At 55.6% G+C, this 17,965-nt stretch overlaps 1 protein-coding gene across 1 annotated transcript in view; it reads right to left on the bottom strand.

Moving 5' to 3' along the window:
* The window catches only part of ELL (elongation factor for RNA polymerase II), an 84,801-nt gene that overhangs the window by 15,272 nt on the left and 51,564 nt on the right, over positions 1 to 17,965 (bottom strand). Inside the window, exons 2-5 of the mRNA XM_007995806.3 lie at positions 17,840 to 17,887; positions 7,257 to 7,378; positions 6,872 to 7,035; positions 2,616 to 2,890 (exon numbers count right to left, since the gene is read on the bottom strand). Of these exons, the coding sequence (XP_007993997.3) occupies positions 2,616 to 2,890; positions 6,872 to 7,035; positions 7,257 to 7,378; positions 17,840 to 17,887 (609 nt within the window). The remainder of the gene's footprint in view (positions 1 to 2,615; positions 2,891 to 6,871; positions 7,036 to 7,256; positions 7,379 to 17,839; positions 17,888 to 17,965) is intronic.

Raw genomic sequence — 17,965 nt, 5'->3', positions numbered from 1 at the left:
TTACAGGCTTGAGCCACCGCGCCCGGCTTTTCCTTTTTTTGATACAAGATCTTGGCTCACTACAGCCTAGACCTCCTGTGCTCAAGCAATCCTCCCACCTCAGCCTCCCAGGTAGGTGGGGCCACAGGTGTGCACCACTATACTCCAGCTAATTTTTTTGTTGTTGTTGTTAGAGATGGGATCTCGCTATGTTGTCCAGGCTTTTGTTTCGAACCCCTGGGCTCAAGCGATCCTCCGACCTCAGCCTCCCAATGTGTTGGGATTCCAGCCACCACACCCGGCTCCTATTTCTTCCAGGCTGGAGTGCAGTGGTGTGATCAAGGGTCACTGTAGCTGCAACCTCCTGGGCTCAAGCAATCCTCTTGCCTCAGTCTCCCAAGCAGGTGGGCTACAAGCATGCACTATCATACCCAGCAAATTTTATTTTTTTGTAGAGATAGGGTCTCAGTATTTTGCCTAGGCTAGTCTTGAGCTCCTGGCCTCAAGGATCCTCCCACCTCAGCCTCCCAAAGTGCTGGAAACAGGCGTGAGCCACCGTACTGGGCTCCACCCTGTTTCTGATCACAACTCCCAGGGCAGAGTCAGCCACAGCTGGGGATGCTGGGTGAGGGGTACCTCCGGGGCCAGGTGTGAGCCCACCTTCCCTACAACCAGCATGCCTTGCTGTTGCTGGCTGACAAAAGCTGAGTTCGTCTCCCAGACTGCTAACAAAGATGGATTCAGAACATCTGCCTTAGAGGGACCTGAGGAAGCTCCAGGTCACTGCCCTGAGTGGGTGCTGTGTGCTGGCCTGCAGGGCGCTCTGGTCTCCATCTTGCTGCAGGCACAGTAGCCACTGTTTTCTGCTGCATCTGACATGGCTCTGCGTCACAGCGTATTCCATGGGGAGCATTTTTAACAGCTGAGTAATATTCCACCCTCAAACTGCTGCCAGTTTCTCTGTAGCATAAACAGACATTACTGTGTGCAGTTTTTTTCAGGTTGGCAACAGTCCTTCAACGGGATTCCCAGAAGCCAGATTAGTAGGTCAAAGGCTGAATATTTTTATGGCTGTCAACGGCCTTTGCTAAACATTACTCAGCCGTCAACACCCCTCCCCTTGAAGGATAGGCCTGCGGGTTTCCCTGGGGCCTAGCCAGTCCTGGAGGTGGTCACCTTCCATCTCTACTCTAGATTTTTCCACAGGGAGGGCCAAGCACCTTTGAGGGGTGCAATTTTGTCACTGCTGTTCCTCAGGGTGTCTGTGGGCCTGTGAGGGGCTGGAAATGACCAGTGTGGGTGAGGCACATCCCCCTCCTCTTCTGCAAGCCAACAGTGTTCTGCTGACCCCCATAGCTGCTTGGGGGGAAGCAGCTGCATAATGAATATAGAAGCAAGAAGAAGACAAGCTGTCCAGGGGAAGTCACAGTGGCATGGGAAGGGACACTCTGCCTGCAGACGCTGGCCGGGCCTGCTCCCAGGAGGTGCTGAACCAAAGTTACCTGGAGAAGCCAGGCCCCAGCACAGGCACCTCCTGGCCAGGTCAATGAAGGTTCCACACCTGATAACTCCATCAAGCTCCCTTCAGCAACTCCTGCTGGCACCATGCCAGCCCTGCCTCAGGAGCAGGATGTGGGTGGATGAGGGCTGGGTTGACATCCTCCCAAGGAATGTGCAGCACAGTCCTACCAGGCGCGCACCCGAGCGGGATGCCTATGAGGAGCTCCATAAACATGGAAGAACGTCCTTTATACAGCTGCTATCCCAGCATGCCACAGTGTATGCTTTCTGCTGCAGGCATCACCTGTGTTCCTGAGGTGCTGGATGTGACCCCAAACATCCCACTTCCATCATCCTAAGAGGTGCAAGAGGCTCAGCGGTGCCTCCCCCTCAACCACAGCTGCGATCCGAGGAGACCCATCCTCAGCTCACCTCAGGGCTGTGTCTGCACAGGCCCTGGCTGATGTTCTGAAGCCAGTGTGAGTCACTCCCCTTCCCAGGGACCCCAGGAAGCCAGGGTGGAGCCTCAGGAACCTCCATGGGTGACGGGGTGGAAGGCAGTCAGGGCCATCACACCTGCTCCAATGCCCGGGGTGTTTCTCAACAGTAGGCTCCACTCGCCAGCACCACGTTCCAGATGGCCTAGCCTCCAACCCCAGGGAGGGACACGGCAGGTCACAGACGGAAGCTTTATGGTCCGAGATGTGAAGCCCTCGCCTGGAGGTGCAGGTGGAGGGCAGCAGGCAGCTGATTCACACTGAGGCCCGCCAGGCTGTGCCAGGCACGTGTAGGTTCCTTCCCCAGGCCTTGAGTCCACAAATCGTCTGCAGCCGAAGCCTGGATCCACTGTGCCAGGTCCCAGGGCCCGCGTGTCAGCAGACAGTGAAGGAGGGCCTGGGCTCCATGCTGAGCCCACCTCTCAACCCTGGACAGTCAGGGCCATGCCCAGAGATGCACCCATGGCCCCCTAAGCTTGTTCTAATCCAGGAGGTCCTGGCTCTCAGGCAGGTTCTGAACCCAGGAAGGGCTCTTCCCTGCCAGCCCCAATCCCAGTCTCCATGCTCTGGCCCATTCCACCCGCAAAAGGCCATCTGCGGAGACCACTGGTAAAGACATGACATCAGGGCGGCACGCACCTGCTGAAGGAGGCCATCTAGTGCGTCCTTGTCCGCCTGTGTCAGGCCGTCCTTCTGCAGCCGCAACAGCAGCTCGGCCTTGCGGTAGGGCCTTAGCGCAAGGAGGTGTAGCACTCGGTCACGGAAGGGCCTCTGAGATACCCCGCTGCCCCCGCTCATGCCACTGGCACTGCTCTTCCTGATGGCACTCGCCAAGTTGATGGGGGTTGCCCGCTTGCGGGAGGGCACCGCGTCTGTCGCACCTGGGGCCGGTTTCCGAAACTGAACCTTCTTGCCTGCAACAAGAATCCAAGTGTTAGGGAACAGAGAGGGCACTGCCGTGTCCTAAGCCAGTGCTGCTGAGCGGGTGCCCAAAGGTTTGAGACTATAGAGAGTGCTGGCGGCAGGCACCACACCAACCACAGCAAAGGCCAGCTTGCTCCTTGGGGACCCTGGGCGGCCAAGAGCGCCTCCTGCTGCCCACGGCTGGCACCTGCAGGGCACACAGCCTTAGAAGTGGGAGGTGCAGGCAGCAGAACTGTGTTAGAGCCTTAACTGACTTTATCACAGGCGACCTAAATCCTGGACAGCAAAATCACCTGATAACTCTGGTAGGCAGTGTGTTTGTGCGGGAAGATTGGGGAGAGGTGGGGAGGATTGTTTCTTGAGACAGGATCGCGCTCTGTCACTCAGGCTGGAGTGTAGTAGCACAATCATGTCTCACTGTAGCTCCAAACTCCTGGGCTCAAGCGATCCTCCCACCTCAGCCTCTGGAGTAGCTGGGACCACAGGTCCGCACCACCATGCCTGGCTAATTTTTTTTTATTATTTGTAGACGTGGGGTCTCACTATGCTGCCCAGGCTGGTCTCAAACTCATGGGCCCAAAGGACCCTCCCACCTCAGCTTCCCAAAGTGCTGGGATTATAGGCCAGAGCCACTCTGCCCAGCCTGAGGTGGGGACTGTTTATAAACCCTTCTGATGTTAAACTGGGGGTCCCTGAACTGCAAGAGGCAGTCACTCCCAAGTCTGCTCTTCAGAGTCCTATGCTGGCCCCACGCGGCTGCCATTTTTGTTTTTCTAAAGTCAATAAAGATGTCAGAGCCACTTTCGGCAGCTGCTGTGAAGACCCTGGTGCAAGTGGCACCCCGGCCTTAGGCCTGGTCAAGCTCTCCTCTGGCAGGCGTGGCTGTGCCCACAGCCCTGGGGAGAGCAGGCTCCCCTCTATTCCTGATGCAGACAGAGATGTGGGCAGGGTCTAGCATGCTGCTCCCTGCATTGTCCTGAACAATGATGCCCTGGCATCCTTGGGAACACGGTCAGCTAAGCAAGCTCAACAGTGCCTCAAATCCTTCCCCCAAAAGTGCTTCATAACAACATCACTCTGATCTTCTCTCTCAAAATCTGATCTGTCAAATTAACCCAGAAAGCCGTGCTTTCAGAATACCCAGGGCCAGCACTCACACCTCTGGGGTCTGTTCAGTGGAGTCCTGACAGCAGGGCTGCACTCATCCATATAGGGCCAGACTGGTCAACAGGGAGGAGGAGCAGCCTATGGGGGGCACTGTGAGACAGAGGGACACGCACATTCACAAAAAAATTTTTTTTTTTTTGAGACAGTCTCACTCTGTTGCCCAGGCTGGAGTGCAGTGGTGCAATCTCAACTCACTGCAACCTCCACCTTCCAGGTTCAGGAGATTCTCCTGCCTCAGCCTCCCAAGTAGCTGGGACTACAGGCACATGCCACCACACCCAGCTAATTTTTGTATTTTTAGTAGAGATGGGGGTTCACCATATTGGCCAGGCTGGTCTCGAACTACTGACCTCGTGATCTCTCCACCTCGGCCTCTCAAAGTGCTGGGATTACAGGTGTGAGCCACCGTATCCGGCCACAGTCATATCTTAACAGACAGTGTCCCCCACCAGAACATAAACTGTTTCAAAAACCCTCACTGGGCCGGGCACGGTGGCTCACGCCTGTAATCCCAGCACTTTGGGAGGCCAAGGCGGGTGGATCACGAGGTCAGGAGATCGAGACCGTCCTGGATAACATGGTAAAACCCCGTCTCTACTAAAAATACAAAAAAAAAAAAAGAAGTCAGGCATGGTGGTGGGCACCTGTACTCCCAGCTACTCGGGAGGCTGAGGCAGGAGTATGGCATGAACCCGGGAGGCGGAGGTTGCAGTGAGCCGAGATTGCGCCACTGCACTCCAGCCTGGGCAACAGAGTAAGACTCTGTCTCAAAAAAAAAAGGGGGGGGAGGGGCCGGGCGCAGTGGCTCATGCATGTAATCCCAGCACTTTGGGAGGCCGAGGTGGGTGGATCACAAGGTCAGGAGATCCAGACCATCCTGGCCAACATGGTGAAACCCTGTCTCTACTAAAACTACAAAAAATTAGCCTGGCGTGGTGGCGGGTGCCTGTAGTCCCAGCTACTCGGGAGGCTGAGGCAGGAGAATGGTGTGAACCTGGGAGGCAGAGCTTGCAGTGAGCCGAGATAGTGCCACTGTACTGCAGCCTGGGCGACAGAGCGAGACTCAGTCTCAAAAAAAAAAAAAAAGAAAAAAAAAGGCCGGGCGCGGTGGTTCAGGCCTGTAATCCTAGCGCTCTGGGAGGCCGAGGTGGGCGGATCATGAGGTCAGGAGATCGAGACCATCCTGGCTAACACGGTGAAACCCTGTCTCTACTAAAAAATAATAAAAAATTAGCCGGGCATAGTGGCAGGCGCCTATAGTCCCAGTTTCTCAGGAGGCTGAGGCAGGAGAATGGCATGAACCTGGGAGGCGGAGCTTGCAGTGAGCCAAGATCACGCCACTGTACTCCAGCCTGGGTGACAAAGCGAGACTCCTTCTCAAAAAAAAAAAAAAAGCCCTCACTGTACCCAAAGTGGTGTGCTAAGATACATTTCTGATCAAGTGTTTGGCCAAAGGACCCACAGATTTATTAATATGTGTATGAGGCCATGTGCACTGACTCATGCCTGTAATCCCAGCACCATGGGAGGCCCAGGCGAAAGGATCATTTGAGCCCAAGAGTCAGAGACCAACCTGAGCAACATAGCGAGGCTCTGTCTCTACAAAAAATCTAAAGGTTAGCCATGTGTGGTGGCACACACCTGTGGTCCCAGCTACTCTGGAGGCTGAGGTAGGATCACTTGAGCCCAGGAGTTTGAGGCTGCAGCGAGCTATGATTGTGCCACAGCACTCCAGCCTGAGTGACAGAGAAAGGTCCCGTCTTTAAAAAAAGAGAAAACAAAAAACAAAACACGTGTACAGCTGTCTCTTCAACTGTTCTGCCCATAGCAGCCCTGTGCTTGGGGCTTACAGCCCAGGGCCTCAACATCATGGCCCTGGGCTCCCTAGCCATACAACACGTCCACCTGGGCTCAGTGTTGACCAGGAGGAGCAACTCCTGCACCCACACCTGGGGTTTCATTCAGAGGGAACCCCTCTGCTCAGCAAAGGGAAATCACGTACTTTCTTCAGAAGGAGAGAGGAATTGAAATGCCCCCCACTTTTCTTAAAGAGAAAACTCAAAAAGCCATCAAGGCTGTCGTCTGCTCTGAGCCATCTCCCTCCTCTCTTGAAGCCCGGCACCCTACTCCCGCCATAATGAGTTCCCATGACTCCTGGCGCTCTGCCTGGATTAAGAGGCGGGGTGCTGCAGCTCTGTAAACAAACAGCACTTTCCTTCCCACTGTCAAGGCCTGTTGGCTTCTCAACTGCTGAAACTGTTTCCAAGTCGATGCTGAGTGGCTACAGTTTTCCCGCAGTGCTGGGTCGCTGGCAACAGGGCCTGTGAGGCTCATTTCCTGCCTGTTGCCGACTGTGGTGGCCTTGGGGAGGAGCTGGCTGGTCAGGTGAGGGTGGGGGCAGCCACCAGAGACAGACACGGGCCTTGCCCTAGGCTGCATGCCCATCTTCGGGGGGCCTGTTGGCCTCCCTGACAGGTGAAGGTCCCCAAGGCTGCAGCCTGAAAGCAGGGACCACCAACTCACAGCTCCTGGAGTTCTCAGGCCGCTTTGTCCACCTCGGGCTTCACAAGGCAGCAGCTGCTGCAGCCCAACCCCCACCCCTCATGTGGCCCCCAGGCCCATGTGGCCAGACTTCTCTTCCCAACCCAGACTCTGGTCCAGGCACATCCTGCTCAGGGACTCCTCAGTTGGCCCATCATTTCTGTGCAGGGCACAGCCAGTGCCCAGCCTGGACGGGCCCCAAATGCCTCCCGACACTGGCAGTTGCCTGGCCACCCTGCAGCCCTGCCAAACTCGCTGCTCACCCAGGTAGCGGCCTCCAGCCTTGATGACAATGGCACTGCGGCTCCGCGTCTCCTCCTCTGCCTGGGCCATGCTCTGCCGTGCCTTCTGGTAGGAGTCGTCGGTGGCGCACACTGTGATCTTGTCCTGTATGCTACCCAGGCAGTCCAGGTGGATGTCCCCATGACTGCAAGACAAGGCCAGGAGCTGGGGTCAGCAGCTGGGACAATGCAGGGAGTATCTGTTCAGGACCCAAGCCCCCAGTCCACCACCTGGCCTGGAAAACAGGCTCTGTCAGCACCGTCTCAGGCAACACGGTTTCAATGGGGCACATCTTAACCCTGGTCCAGAGGTGGCAGGGTGACCTTGAGAGTCAGTGGGGTGCTCTGGGTTGGGGTGGCGCCTCACCTGGAGACATACTGCTGGATGCAGTCAAAGCTGCCCTGGGGGTTGTCGCGGCCGATGTTGGAGAGGTAGAAGGAGAACGTCCGCGCCTCGGCGGGGCAGTCGGGCTGGGGGATGGAGATGTGCTGCATGGAGGGGGAGGGGGTGTCACTGGGAGGTCCTCAGCAGGACGGGCCCCCAGCCTGCATCTCCTGCACGAGTCCCCACAATGCAACCCTCACAACAGGAATGTGCTGGCCCCTTTCCCTAAAACACACCCCTGCTCTTCTGCCAGTGACCGGACGGGTGGCCCATCCTCAGCAACACACACTGCATAGAGAGGGGACTCAGGCACCTATGCGGGGGGGCATGGGGCCAGGGGCCGTTTTCAGCAGCAACAGCACTGCTGTCTGAGGACAGTGCTCAGCACCCGCCCAGATGCAGGGCCCCCACCCCAATTGTGTGACCCCTGGAAAGTGGCTTGTCTGGACCACGACTCACTTTCCCCACCACCAAACGGACAGACCTTGGCCTGGGACATCCTATGAGGTAAAATGCGACCAGAGGGGCTTGGGCAGTCACCCGAAACTCTGGCGCCCCTCCTTGGCAACCCCCTGTCAGCATCCCCCCACAAAGGACACTGACTCCATGTGAGTCTCCATTTGCTGCAGCTGTGAATGAGGTAGGCTTGTGTCCTGTGGGCTCACAGATCAGAAGTACTGGCCCCCGACAAGCCTGTCATGGGTCACAGCAGCCTGACTTTGGCTGTGCCCCTGCAGCCCTGCCTGGGAGGACGGACAGTCAGGGACAGGCAGGCAGATGGATGGACTGTGCTGGTCCCGGCCAGGGTCAGTGCAGGGCAGCATCACATTTGAGGCCACTGCATTCCAGGCTGACCCTAGACCCTCTGTCAACAGAGGTGGCTCTTCCTAAATTAATGCCTGGGCTTTGGCACGAGGTCCTCACAGTTAGACTGACACATGAGGGGCGTTCAAACAGTCAACAAGGAGGGACAACATGGAGGGAGCCCTCGGGTCTTGTCCCCTGGCTGCAGCACCCCCTTGGCACCCAAGCCCCATCTCCTCCTCTGCGACACCATGAGCGCAGGAGAGACTGCGGCTGAATCTCCTGCCCCCTCGCCCCTGCCGAGCTGCCTCATACGCCCATGGGAGGCTTTGCCTGCCTGTGCCTCACCTGTGAGACAGAGGACGGGGCTTCTGCCACCGGGAACGTGGAAGAGCACCACTCCCCCGCCCTGCTGTGTGGCCTTGGCTGGGACCCACAAGGGAAGCCATGGCTGCACCCAGCCCAGTGCCAGTCCCTGCTCCCAAGGTAAGAACAGTTCCTGGGTTCAGCCACTCTGGGCAGGAAGAGTCTGGTCTGCGCTTCCAGGCAGTCCCTGCACCAGCCACTCCCTGTGTCCGGCCTGCAGACCCTTCTCCAGAGGCCCATCCTGCCCCTCTCCAAGGCTGAACACTGCCCCAGGAGAAAAGCTGTCCCATCTGCTGGGGTCTGCCCAGCATCCCCTCTCAGCCTCAAATGTGTCCCCCTAGGGCAGGTGCCCTTGTCCCTGTCATGCTGATACAGAAACGCAAGCTGAGGGGTCAGGGCCCACCCAGTGTACTGGTGGAGGGTGAGGCCAAAGCCCATCATGGGCCCACCACGCCAGGCCACACCTGAACACAAACACCCATCTCTATCAGGGTCAGAGAAGGCAGAAACAGCCTGCACCCAGCATCAGAGAAATCACACACACACAGCCTCTGATGATCCACCCTATGGCAGGGAAACCTTCCCCCACCACACACACACACACACACACACACACACACACACACACAACCCCTCCACACACAATCTCCCTAAACACAACCCCCACAACCACACAATCCCCCACACACAACCACACACACAAACAACCCCTCCACACACAATCTCCCTAAACACAACCCCCACAACCACAAATCCCCCCCCACACAACCACACACACAAACACAACCCCTCCACACACAATCTCCCTACATACAACCCCCACAACCACACAATCCCCCACACACAACCACACACATACACAAACACAATCCCTCCACACACAATCTCCCTAAACACAACCCCCACAACGACACAATCCCCCCCACACAACCACACATACAAACACAACCCCTCCACACACAATCTCCCTACATACAACCCCCACAACCACACAATCCCCCACACACAACCACACACATACACAACCTCTCCACAATCTCTACACACAACCCCAACCACACAATTCCCCCACACACCACACACACATACAAACACAACCCCTCCACACACAATCTCCCTACATACAACCCCCACAACCACACAATCCCCCACACACAACCACACACATACACAAACACAATCCCTCCACACACAATCTCCCTAAACACAACCCCCACAACGACACAATCCCCCCCACACCACACATACAAACACAACCCCTCCACACACAATCTCCCTACATACAACCCCCACAACCACACAATCCCCCACACACAACCACACACACAAACACAACCCCTCCACACACAATCTCCCTACATACAACCCCCACAACCATACAATCCCCCACACACAACCACACACATACACAACCTCTCCACAATCTCTACACACAACCCCAACCACACAATTCCCCCACACACCACACACACATACAAACACAACCCCTCCACACACAATCTCTCTACACACAACCCCAACCACACAATTCCCACACACCACACAACCACAAACACAATCCCTCCACACACAATCTCCCTACATACAACCCCTACAACCAATCCCCCACACACAACCACACACACACAAACACAACCAACCCCTCCACACACAATCTCCCTCCACACAATCCCAACCACACAATTCCCCCAAACACCACACAAACACAACCCTTCCACACAATCTCCCTACACACAACCCCCGCAACCACATAATCCCCCCACACACAACCACACACACAAACACAACCCCTCCACAGTCTCCCTACACACAACCCCCACAACCACACAATTCCCCCACACACAACCACACACACAATCCCCCCAACCACACAATCCTACATACAATACTCCCCCCACAGCACCACACACACAACCTCCCCCACACACAACCCCTCCGCACAAACACAACTCCCCAAGCACAACCCACACAACCCACACATGCACAACCCCCCCACATACACCCCTCTACACACAAACCCCTCACACAACCACACAAACACAACGCACACACAACCACACACAACCCCCAGCCACATAAACACAACCTGCACACAACCACAGCCCACACAACCATGAACCCCCCACACTCAAACACAACCCCCCCGCCACACACACAAACATAACCACACACACCCTGAAGCCTCTGCCAGAGCCATGTGGGTGACCCTGGCCATCTAGACCTGTCCTGCTCCGATGTCACTGAGGAGTTTTTTCGCCCAACACACACAGGTGCCACCCTGCCCTGTCTGCACCTCCCTTCCCAGATATGACTTTTATTCTCATTCATACAAGTAACTGGAAACACGCTGCTGGGATGAGGGAAGCTCAGGTTTCCGAGAGGCTCTGTGGTGGCCAGGTGCACAGGTGACGTGGTGACCCAGAATGAGCCAGCCAGGGAAGTCGGGGACTACACGTCCAGAGAAACCAAAAGGAGTGGCTGTGGGAACCTGAGCCCGGCCTGGGTGGCTCTCCCGCCCTCCTCTGTCATCTCTTTAACCCCCACTGCCCCTGTGGTCCTGGCCTGAGGCCTAAGTCGCCAGTGGCTCCTGCCCCACAGTGACTGAGGGCTGGGCACCCTCACGTGCAGTCCTTTCCCAAGAAAACCCCAGCTCCACCCAGGCGGGCAGGATTCATCCTGTCACCCTGGCTTCAGGGGAGATGCCATTCAGCAGAGCTGGCAATGAGACCAGGCCACAGCCAGCTGGAGAGGTGAGGAGTCTGACACCCCCTTTGCCACCACAGGAGGGTCTGGGCACCGACTGTGGCCGAGGGCAGCTGCACACCCAGTCAGCACTGACAGTGCCCCTCCTGGGCCTGCCCAGAGACCTTGCTTCTTCGTGGGTAGGGGCTTCACAGTGGCCCTTCACTCTGCTTGGCTCTTTTCCACACAGGCGTAGACGTCTGCCGCCCAAACTCCATCCTAGAAGCCGGGGTCAGGTGCAGAACCCAGGGCCAGGTGTGCAGCTGTGGCAGGGTGTAGGGGATGCATGAAGGGGGTGACACAGGCCTCAAAGCAATTGCTTGGGAGAGTGTTGTGCCGCTGGTGACAAGGGGAAGACATACAGAGGGCACGGTGATTGACGTCCTTCAGGATGTGGGGGTGAGGAGATGGGGAGAGTGTCCTCACAGCCCTGCCTCCCCTAGCACACACAGCATCATGGGAGCCCTCCAATTAACAGGCTGTTTTGCTGCGGGTTAATGGTCACCAGCCCGGAACAGTGGGGAAGCCAGCGGGATGGGAGCAGCCCAGGAATGCGGGCACTTTCTCTGCACTAGCCAAGAGCTTGCCCGGGTTCTGGGACAAGGTTTGAAACGCAGCCCCTGCTTGGCCTTCTGAACGGGGTCTTGGTTGCTCCTTGGGGGCTGCTCATGGGCCCAGTGACCCGTGTACCAGTGGGCTGCCATGGGGCCCTCAGATGGCCCACGCACAGCAGGTCTGGGTACGTATGAAATCAGCCCTGGCTCCAGGTTATGGGGGTTGGGGAGGAGTTGCCATAAACCTAAGCATTTGTCCATGCTCACAGACACAGAGCCCAGGCCACACACAGGCTCACCCCGGGTGCTTCCGTAGGTCCCTAAGGCCTGCTGCCTTTCCCGCTGACCTGACCATGGCCACCAGAGGGCGCTGCTTCCACCACCGCTCAAGTCTCTGCTAGAGTCCATTCATCTCTTCCCTTTGAAATCCATCCCAAACTGGGGCCTGCTGCACCCCCCCACCTGACCCCCTAAAATCTGCACAGCCTCTTTTACAGTACAGGTGGGGAGGTGGAGGGTTCTGAAGAAATATATTAAGCTGGGATAGGGGGTGCAGAGCAAAAATGGTTGAAAAAAACAAGGAAAAATGCTCACTATTCTGGGCAGTTAAAAATAAAAAGATAAGGATGGCGGGCGCAGGGGTTCACGCCCGGAATCCCAACATTTTGGGAGGCCAAGGCAGGCAGATCACTTGGGCCCAGAAGTTCAAGACCAGCCTGGGCAACACAGTGAAACCCTGTCTCTACAAAAAATAAAAAAATTTAACCGGGCGTGGTGGCTCACGCCTGTAAACCCAGCTACTCAGGAGGCTTGAGCCCGGGAGGTCATAGCTGCAGTAAGCCGTGATTGTACCACAGCACTCCAGCCTGGGCGACAGAGGATCTCTAAAACAAAAACAGAACTAAGAACGTGAGGTAGGTGGCCCCACGTGCTATCCATACAACACACACAGGAGCCCAAATAACGTACTGACCAGGTTCTCTCTGGCCTGGGACGTTTTCAGGCCAGAAATGTTTTCTACATTATTTTTTTTATTTCCCACAGAACTCTCAGAATAAAATATGTTGTTATTTGTAAAGAGAGTCATGACCCAGTGGCTGAATACAACCTCTAGGAGGGAGGCAGCCCCTTTGGCCTAGTGGGAGCCTCACCTCCTCAGCCTCAAGCCAAGGGCACTTTCTAAGTACCTGCTTCCACTCCAAGAGTCAGGCACACCATGGCCAGCCAGAGAAGAGCCATGTGCTGTGCCCAACTAGGATCCCTGACTGCTCAGCCTCAGCACATGGATGGCTCCCAATTTAGGCATTTTTAGATTGTTTCTAAATTGTCTGTGTCACAAACAACACAGCAACATGCACTCCGTGTGGCTAAATCTTTGCACGCATTACACTGATTACTCCTAAGGAATCGATTCCTAGCTGCCAAGACACTGCTGTGTCTCTGCTTGGCAGAGACAAACCCTGCCAAACCTCCTTCTAGAAACTGCCATACAAGTCCTGCCTCAGCGCACAGAAGTCTTGACACCTGGAACATCCCTGGACACCAACTGCTCCTTTCCTTTTTCTTTTTTTTTTTAGATGGAGTCTCATTCTGTTGCCCAGGCTGGTGTGCAGTGGCATGATCTAAGCTCACGGCAACCTCTGCCTCCTCCCGGGTTCAAGCGATTCTCCTGCCTCAGGCTCCCAAGTAGCTGGGATTACAGGTGCGCGCCACCACGCCTGGCTAAATTTTTTGTATTTTTAGTAGAGATGGGAGTTCACCATGTTGGCCAGGTTGGTCTTGAACTCCTAACCTCAGGTGATCCACCCGCCTCGGCCTCCCAAAGTGCTAGGATTACAGGCTAGAGCCACCGTGCCCGGCCCTAATTTTTGTATTCTTAGTGGAGACAGGGTTTCACCATGTTATCCAGGCCGGTCTTGAACTCCTGTGACCTCAGATGATCTGCCCACCTCAGCCTCCCAAAGTACTGGGATCACAGGTGTGAACCACCATGCCCAGCTCCCCTAGCCTTTTTTTTTTTTTTTTTTTTTTTAATCATCACCTGGGATTTTGCTGGAGTTCACGGCTGGGGTCAACAAAGTGCAGGTTTCTTTTCCCCTCTGGAGTCTACTGGCCTGTCTAGGGTTAAATCCTAGGAGGAATCCCCAGACAGCTGAGATCCATGTCAGCCCCACTCGGGGTCTGGGAAAGGGCAGAGGCTCTAGACACAAGCGTGGACAAAGGAAATGCCATCGAGCCAAGCACGCTACCCGGGGGCAGGACACACCACAGCAGGCTCAGCTTTCCCAGTGAATCAGCAAATGCCATAAAGCGACTCTGACGAATCTCCCTGCACAGGGGAAGGGAGAGGTGCACCTGGCCATCATGAGGGCACCTGTTGCACAGGCCGGGAGGTGGCTGGGCGAGATCAGACCCCCACCCCAGAAGCACGTAGGCCGAGACCCTATGCTGGCCATGGTGCACCCACATAAGAGGAGAGGCACACGAAAGGCTGAGCTTGTTCTGTGCTGCAGGAAGGACACTGCTTCTCCTGACCTCAAGTTCAACCTGCAGATGCCCTTGAGGTGGACAAGGAAGGTGATGAACAGAGGGAGAAGCATGGCCAAGGTCCCTAAGTCACAAAGTCTCCAGCTCGAGTCCAGTGGGTCCGTGGGGAATGGGTCCCTGAATCCCACACAGGACCCTGAACATCAAATCAGCACGTATACCTGATGACAACCTAAGAGTAGTCCCTCCAGCCCCAAGACCCAGACAGTGAACCGCAGGAGCTTGGGTGATGCTGACTGACTGGATCCACGAAGGAACACACCTCCAGGGGGTGCTCCGACAACAATGAGCCTAGTGCAGGCTCTGGTGGCAGGCTGCCAGCAGCATGGCCCAGGACCAAGAGCCCCGAAGCTAACAGCCCACTAAAGTGAAGCTGCTGGCCACACGCGGTGGCTTCCACCTATAATCCCAGCACTTTGGGAGGCCAAGGTGGATGGGTCACCTGAGGTCAGGAGTTCGAGACCAGCCTGACCAACACGGCAAAACTCTGTCTCTAGAAGGAGGTTATCCCTGTAGCCACCCCAGGTCTCTCTCAGTGACATGAGCCCCCGCTACACATGTGCTTAGGCTCCAGGTCAAGACACATGGCACACTGCACGCAAGGACACCACTGTGTGCTTCAGCCATGGCCAGGCTGCAGTGTATCATCTGACAGGCTCGCTGAGATGGGGGTTGGGGATGAGGGGTCCCCCACTGCCCAGGTTGGGGTGGAGGGGCACGGGTGTTCAGTGGCAGCAGAAGGCACAGAGTGACTGCTGTAAGACACCAGAGGGCACTGTGGGGCTGCCCTGGCAGCAAGCCCCAGCCAGCCCGCCCCTGCCCCCAACGTCTGACCCCTGAGAGAATGTCCTGGGGAAGGTAAAAAGGAGGTGGCCAAAGGGTGACCACAGACCCAACTGGGGCTGGTGGAGGTGTGGGGTTGTGTCAACTGGCTAGGCTGCAGCCCCTGGGGATTCATTATTCCACGACATCCCATCTAGGGGTGCCCTGGAGGTACTCTGTGGACATAGTTACCATCCACAACCCAGATACTGTAAGCAAGTAAAGGAGATGATCCTCGATGGTCTGGGTGGCCCCGCTGAATCAGCTCAAGGCCTTAAGAGGTAAATCGGGGTTTGGCAGGAGGAAGAAGAAACCGCCTGAGGACTGCTCCATCAGCTCCTACTGGGGCTGCCTGAGGACTGTTCCATCAGCTCCTACTGGGTGTCTGCAGTCAGCCCTGAGGGTTACAGACTCCCCAGCCCACAGTCATCTGAGCCCACTGCTTGCAATGCATCTTTTTAATTTTTTTTTTTTGAGACGGAGTCTTGCTCTGTAGCCCGGGCTGGAGTGCAGTGGCCGGATCTCAGCTCACTGCAAGCTCCGCCTCTCGGGTTTACGCCATTCTCCTGCCTCAGCCTCCAGAATAGCTGGGACTACAGGCACCCGCCACCTCGCCCGGCTAGTTTTTTGTATTTTTAGTAGAGACGGGGTTTCACCGTGTTAGCCAGGATGGTCTCGATCTCCTGACCTCGTGATCCGCCCGTCTCGGCCTCCCAAAGTGCTGGGATTACAGGCTTGAGCCACCGCGCCCAGCCGCAATGCATCTTTTTATCAGCACACACAGACACGCGTCTCCTGGAGGTTCCATGTCTCTGCGGAACCCTGGGCTGCACCTGGAAGCCCGCGGATCATCATGTCCACATCACCACACCCAGCTGTGCAGAGCTCTCGGGCTGTGGATAGAAACTGATTTAGGTACGACATGGTAACTCTAAAAGAAAAAAAAAAAGTTGGGTGCAGTGGCTCACACCTGTAATTCTAGCACTTTGGGAGGCCAAGGTGGGAGGATCATTTGAGCCCAGAAGTTCAAAGCCAGCCTGGGCAACATGAGACTCCGTCTACAGAAAAATAAAAATAAAATTTGTCTAGCATGATGGTGTACACCAGTAGTCCCAACTACTTGGGAAGTTGAGGTGGAAGGATCCCTTGAGCCCAAGAGTTCAAAGCTAAAGTAAGCTATGATCATGCCACTACACTCCAGCCTCAGCAACAGAGACTTATCTCTTAAAAAACAAAACAAGGCCGGACATTGTGGCTCACCTATAATCCCAGCACTTTGGGAGGCTGCAGCAGGTGGATCACCTGAGGTCAGGAGTTTGAGACCAGCCTGGCCAACATGGTGAAACCCTGTTTCTACTAAAAGTACAAAAATTAGCCAGGCACGGTGGCAGGCGCCTATAATCTCAGCTACTTGGGAGGCTGAGGCACAAGAATTGCTTGAACTCGGGAGGCTGAGGTTGCAGTGAGCCGAGATTACGCCACTGCACTCCAGCCTGGATGACAGAGCGAGACTCTGTCTCGGGGGTGGATAGTGGGGGAACCAGCAATAAAGGCTAGAAGAAAAATCAAACCATTCTAAGGCATATTGGGCGGGCTGGGGGAGATGCAGAGTCCTAAGACGGGCGGTCAAGGAAGGTAGACAACTCACCCTTTCTCTCATTCCCTGATTTTTCCGTAAGATGGTCATTTAGAAGGAAACATATTTCAATAAAAATGAGGGTGCTGAGTTTCTATGAACCTCTCTCCCAACCAAAATCCACACAAATGTCCGTGGTCCTTGTGTCCCCTAACGCAGCAGTCCCCTACCTTGTTGGCACCAGGGACTAGTTTCGTGGAAGACAATTTTTCTTTTTCTTTTTCTTTTTTTTTTTTGAGACAGAGTTTTGCTCTTGTTTCCCAGGCTGTAGGGCAATGGCGCGATCTTGGCTACCACTGCAACCTCCGCCTCCCAGGTTCAAGCAATTCTCCAGCCTCAGTCTCTTGAGTAGCTAAGACTATAGGCACGAGCCACCACGCCTGGCTAATTTTGTATTTTTAGTAGAGACAGGGTTTCTCTATGTTGGTCAGGCTGGTCTCAAACTCCAGACCTCTCAGGTGATCCGCCCGCCTCGGCCTCCCAAAGTCCTGGAATTACAGGCGTGAGCCACCGTACCCAGCCAGAAGACAATTTTTCTATGGATGGTGGAAGGGGGACGGGGAGCCATAGGGGAGGATGGTTTCGGGCTGAAACTGATCCACCTCAGATCAGGCATTAGATTCTCATAAGGAGCACACAACCTAGATCCCTGGCATGCACAGTTCACAATAGGGTTCGCACTCCTGTAAGAATCTAATAACACGCTCCGATGACAGGAGGCAGAGCTCAGGTGGTCATGTTCGCTCACCCACAGCTCACCTCCTGCTGTGTGAGCAGTTCCTAACTCGTCCAGGGCTGGGGGCTGGGGCCCCTACCCTATCAGACTGGAAAGCCAGGTGCACATTGTTGCACAAAGGGGGCCACTGGGAGAGGAGAGTTGCCCATCACCCAGGCAGCCTGTGACGGGCACCAGACACGTCCTGGTGTGGCCCCAGCCAAGCGGCTATCCTGGGGGTCTAGAACCCAGCCTTGCGTGGAGGCAGACAGGGCCCAAACACTGCCATGAGCTGCTGCTGTACCCAGTGAGCAAGGACAGAACTGAGACTATACCAGTCCCAAGATTCCAAATATGAATGATTAAAACAGAAACTCACCCCTTGGCTTCCTTGAAATCGGATAGACGGCCTCAGTGAAACAGAATCCTACAAAAAAAAAAAAAAAAAAGCGTGAGGGGAACGTCAATAAAGACACTGGGAAAACCCAAAGACTCCCTCCCCAGG

The sequence above is a fragment of the Chlorocebus sabaeus genome, chromosome 6 (genome assembly GCF_047675955.1).
Source record: "Chlorocebus sabaeus isolate Y175 chromosome 6, mChlSab1.0.hap1, whole genome shotgun sequence".
Classification (NCBI taxonomy): domain Eukaryota; kingdom Metazoa; phylum Chordata; class Mammalia; order Primates; family Cercopithecidae; genus Chlorocebus; species Chlorocebus sabaeus.
The sequence above is the reverse complement of the archived record's forward strand: the minus strand, read 5'-3'. Positions and strand labels throughout refer to the sequence as shown.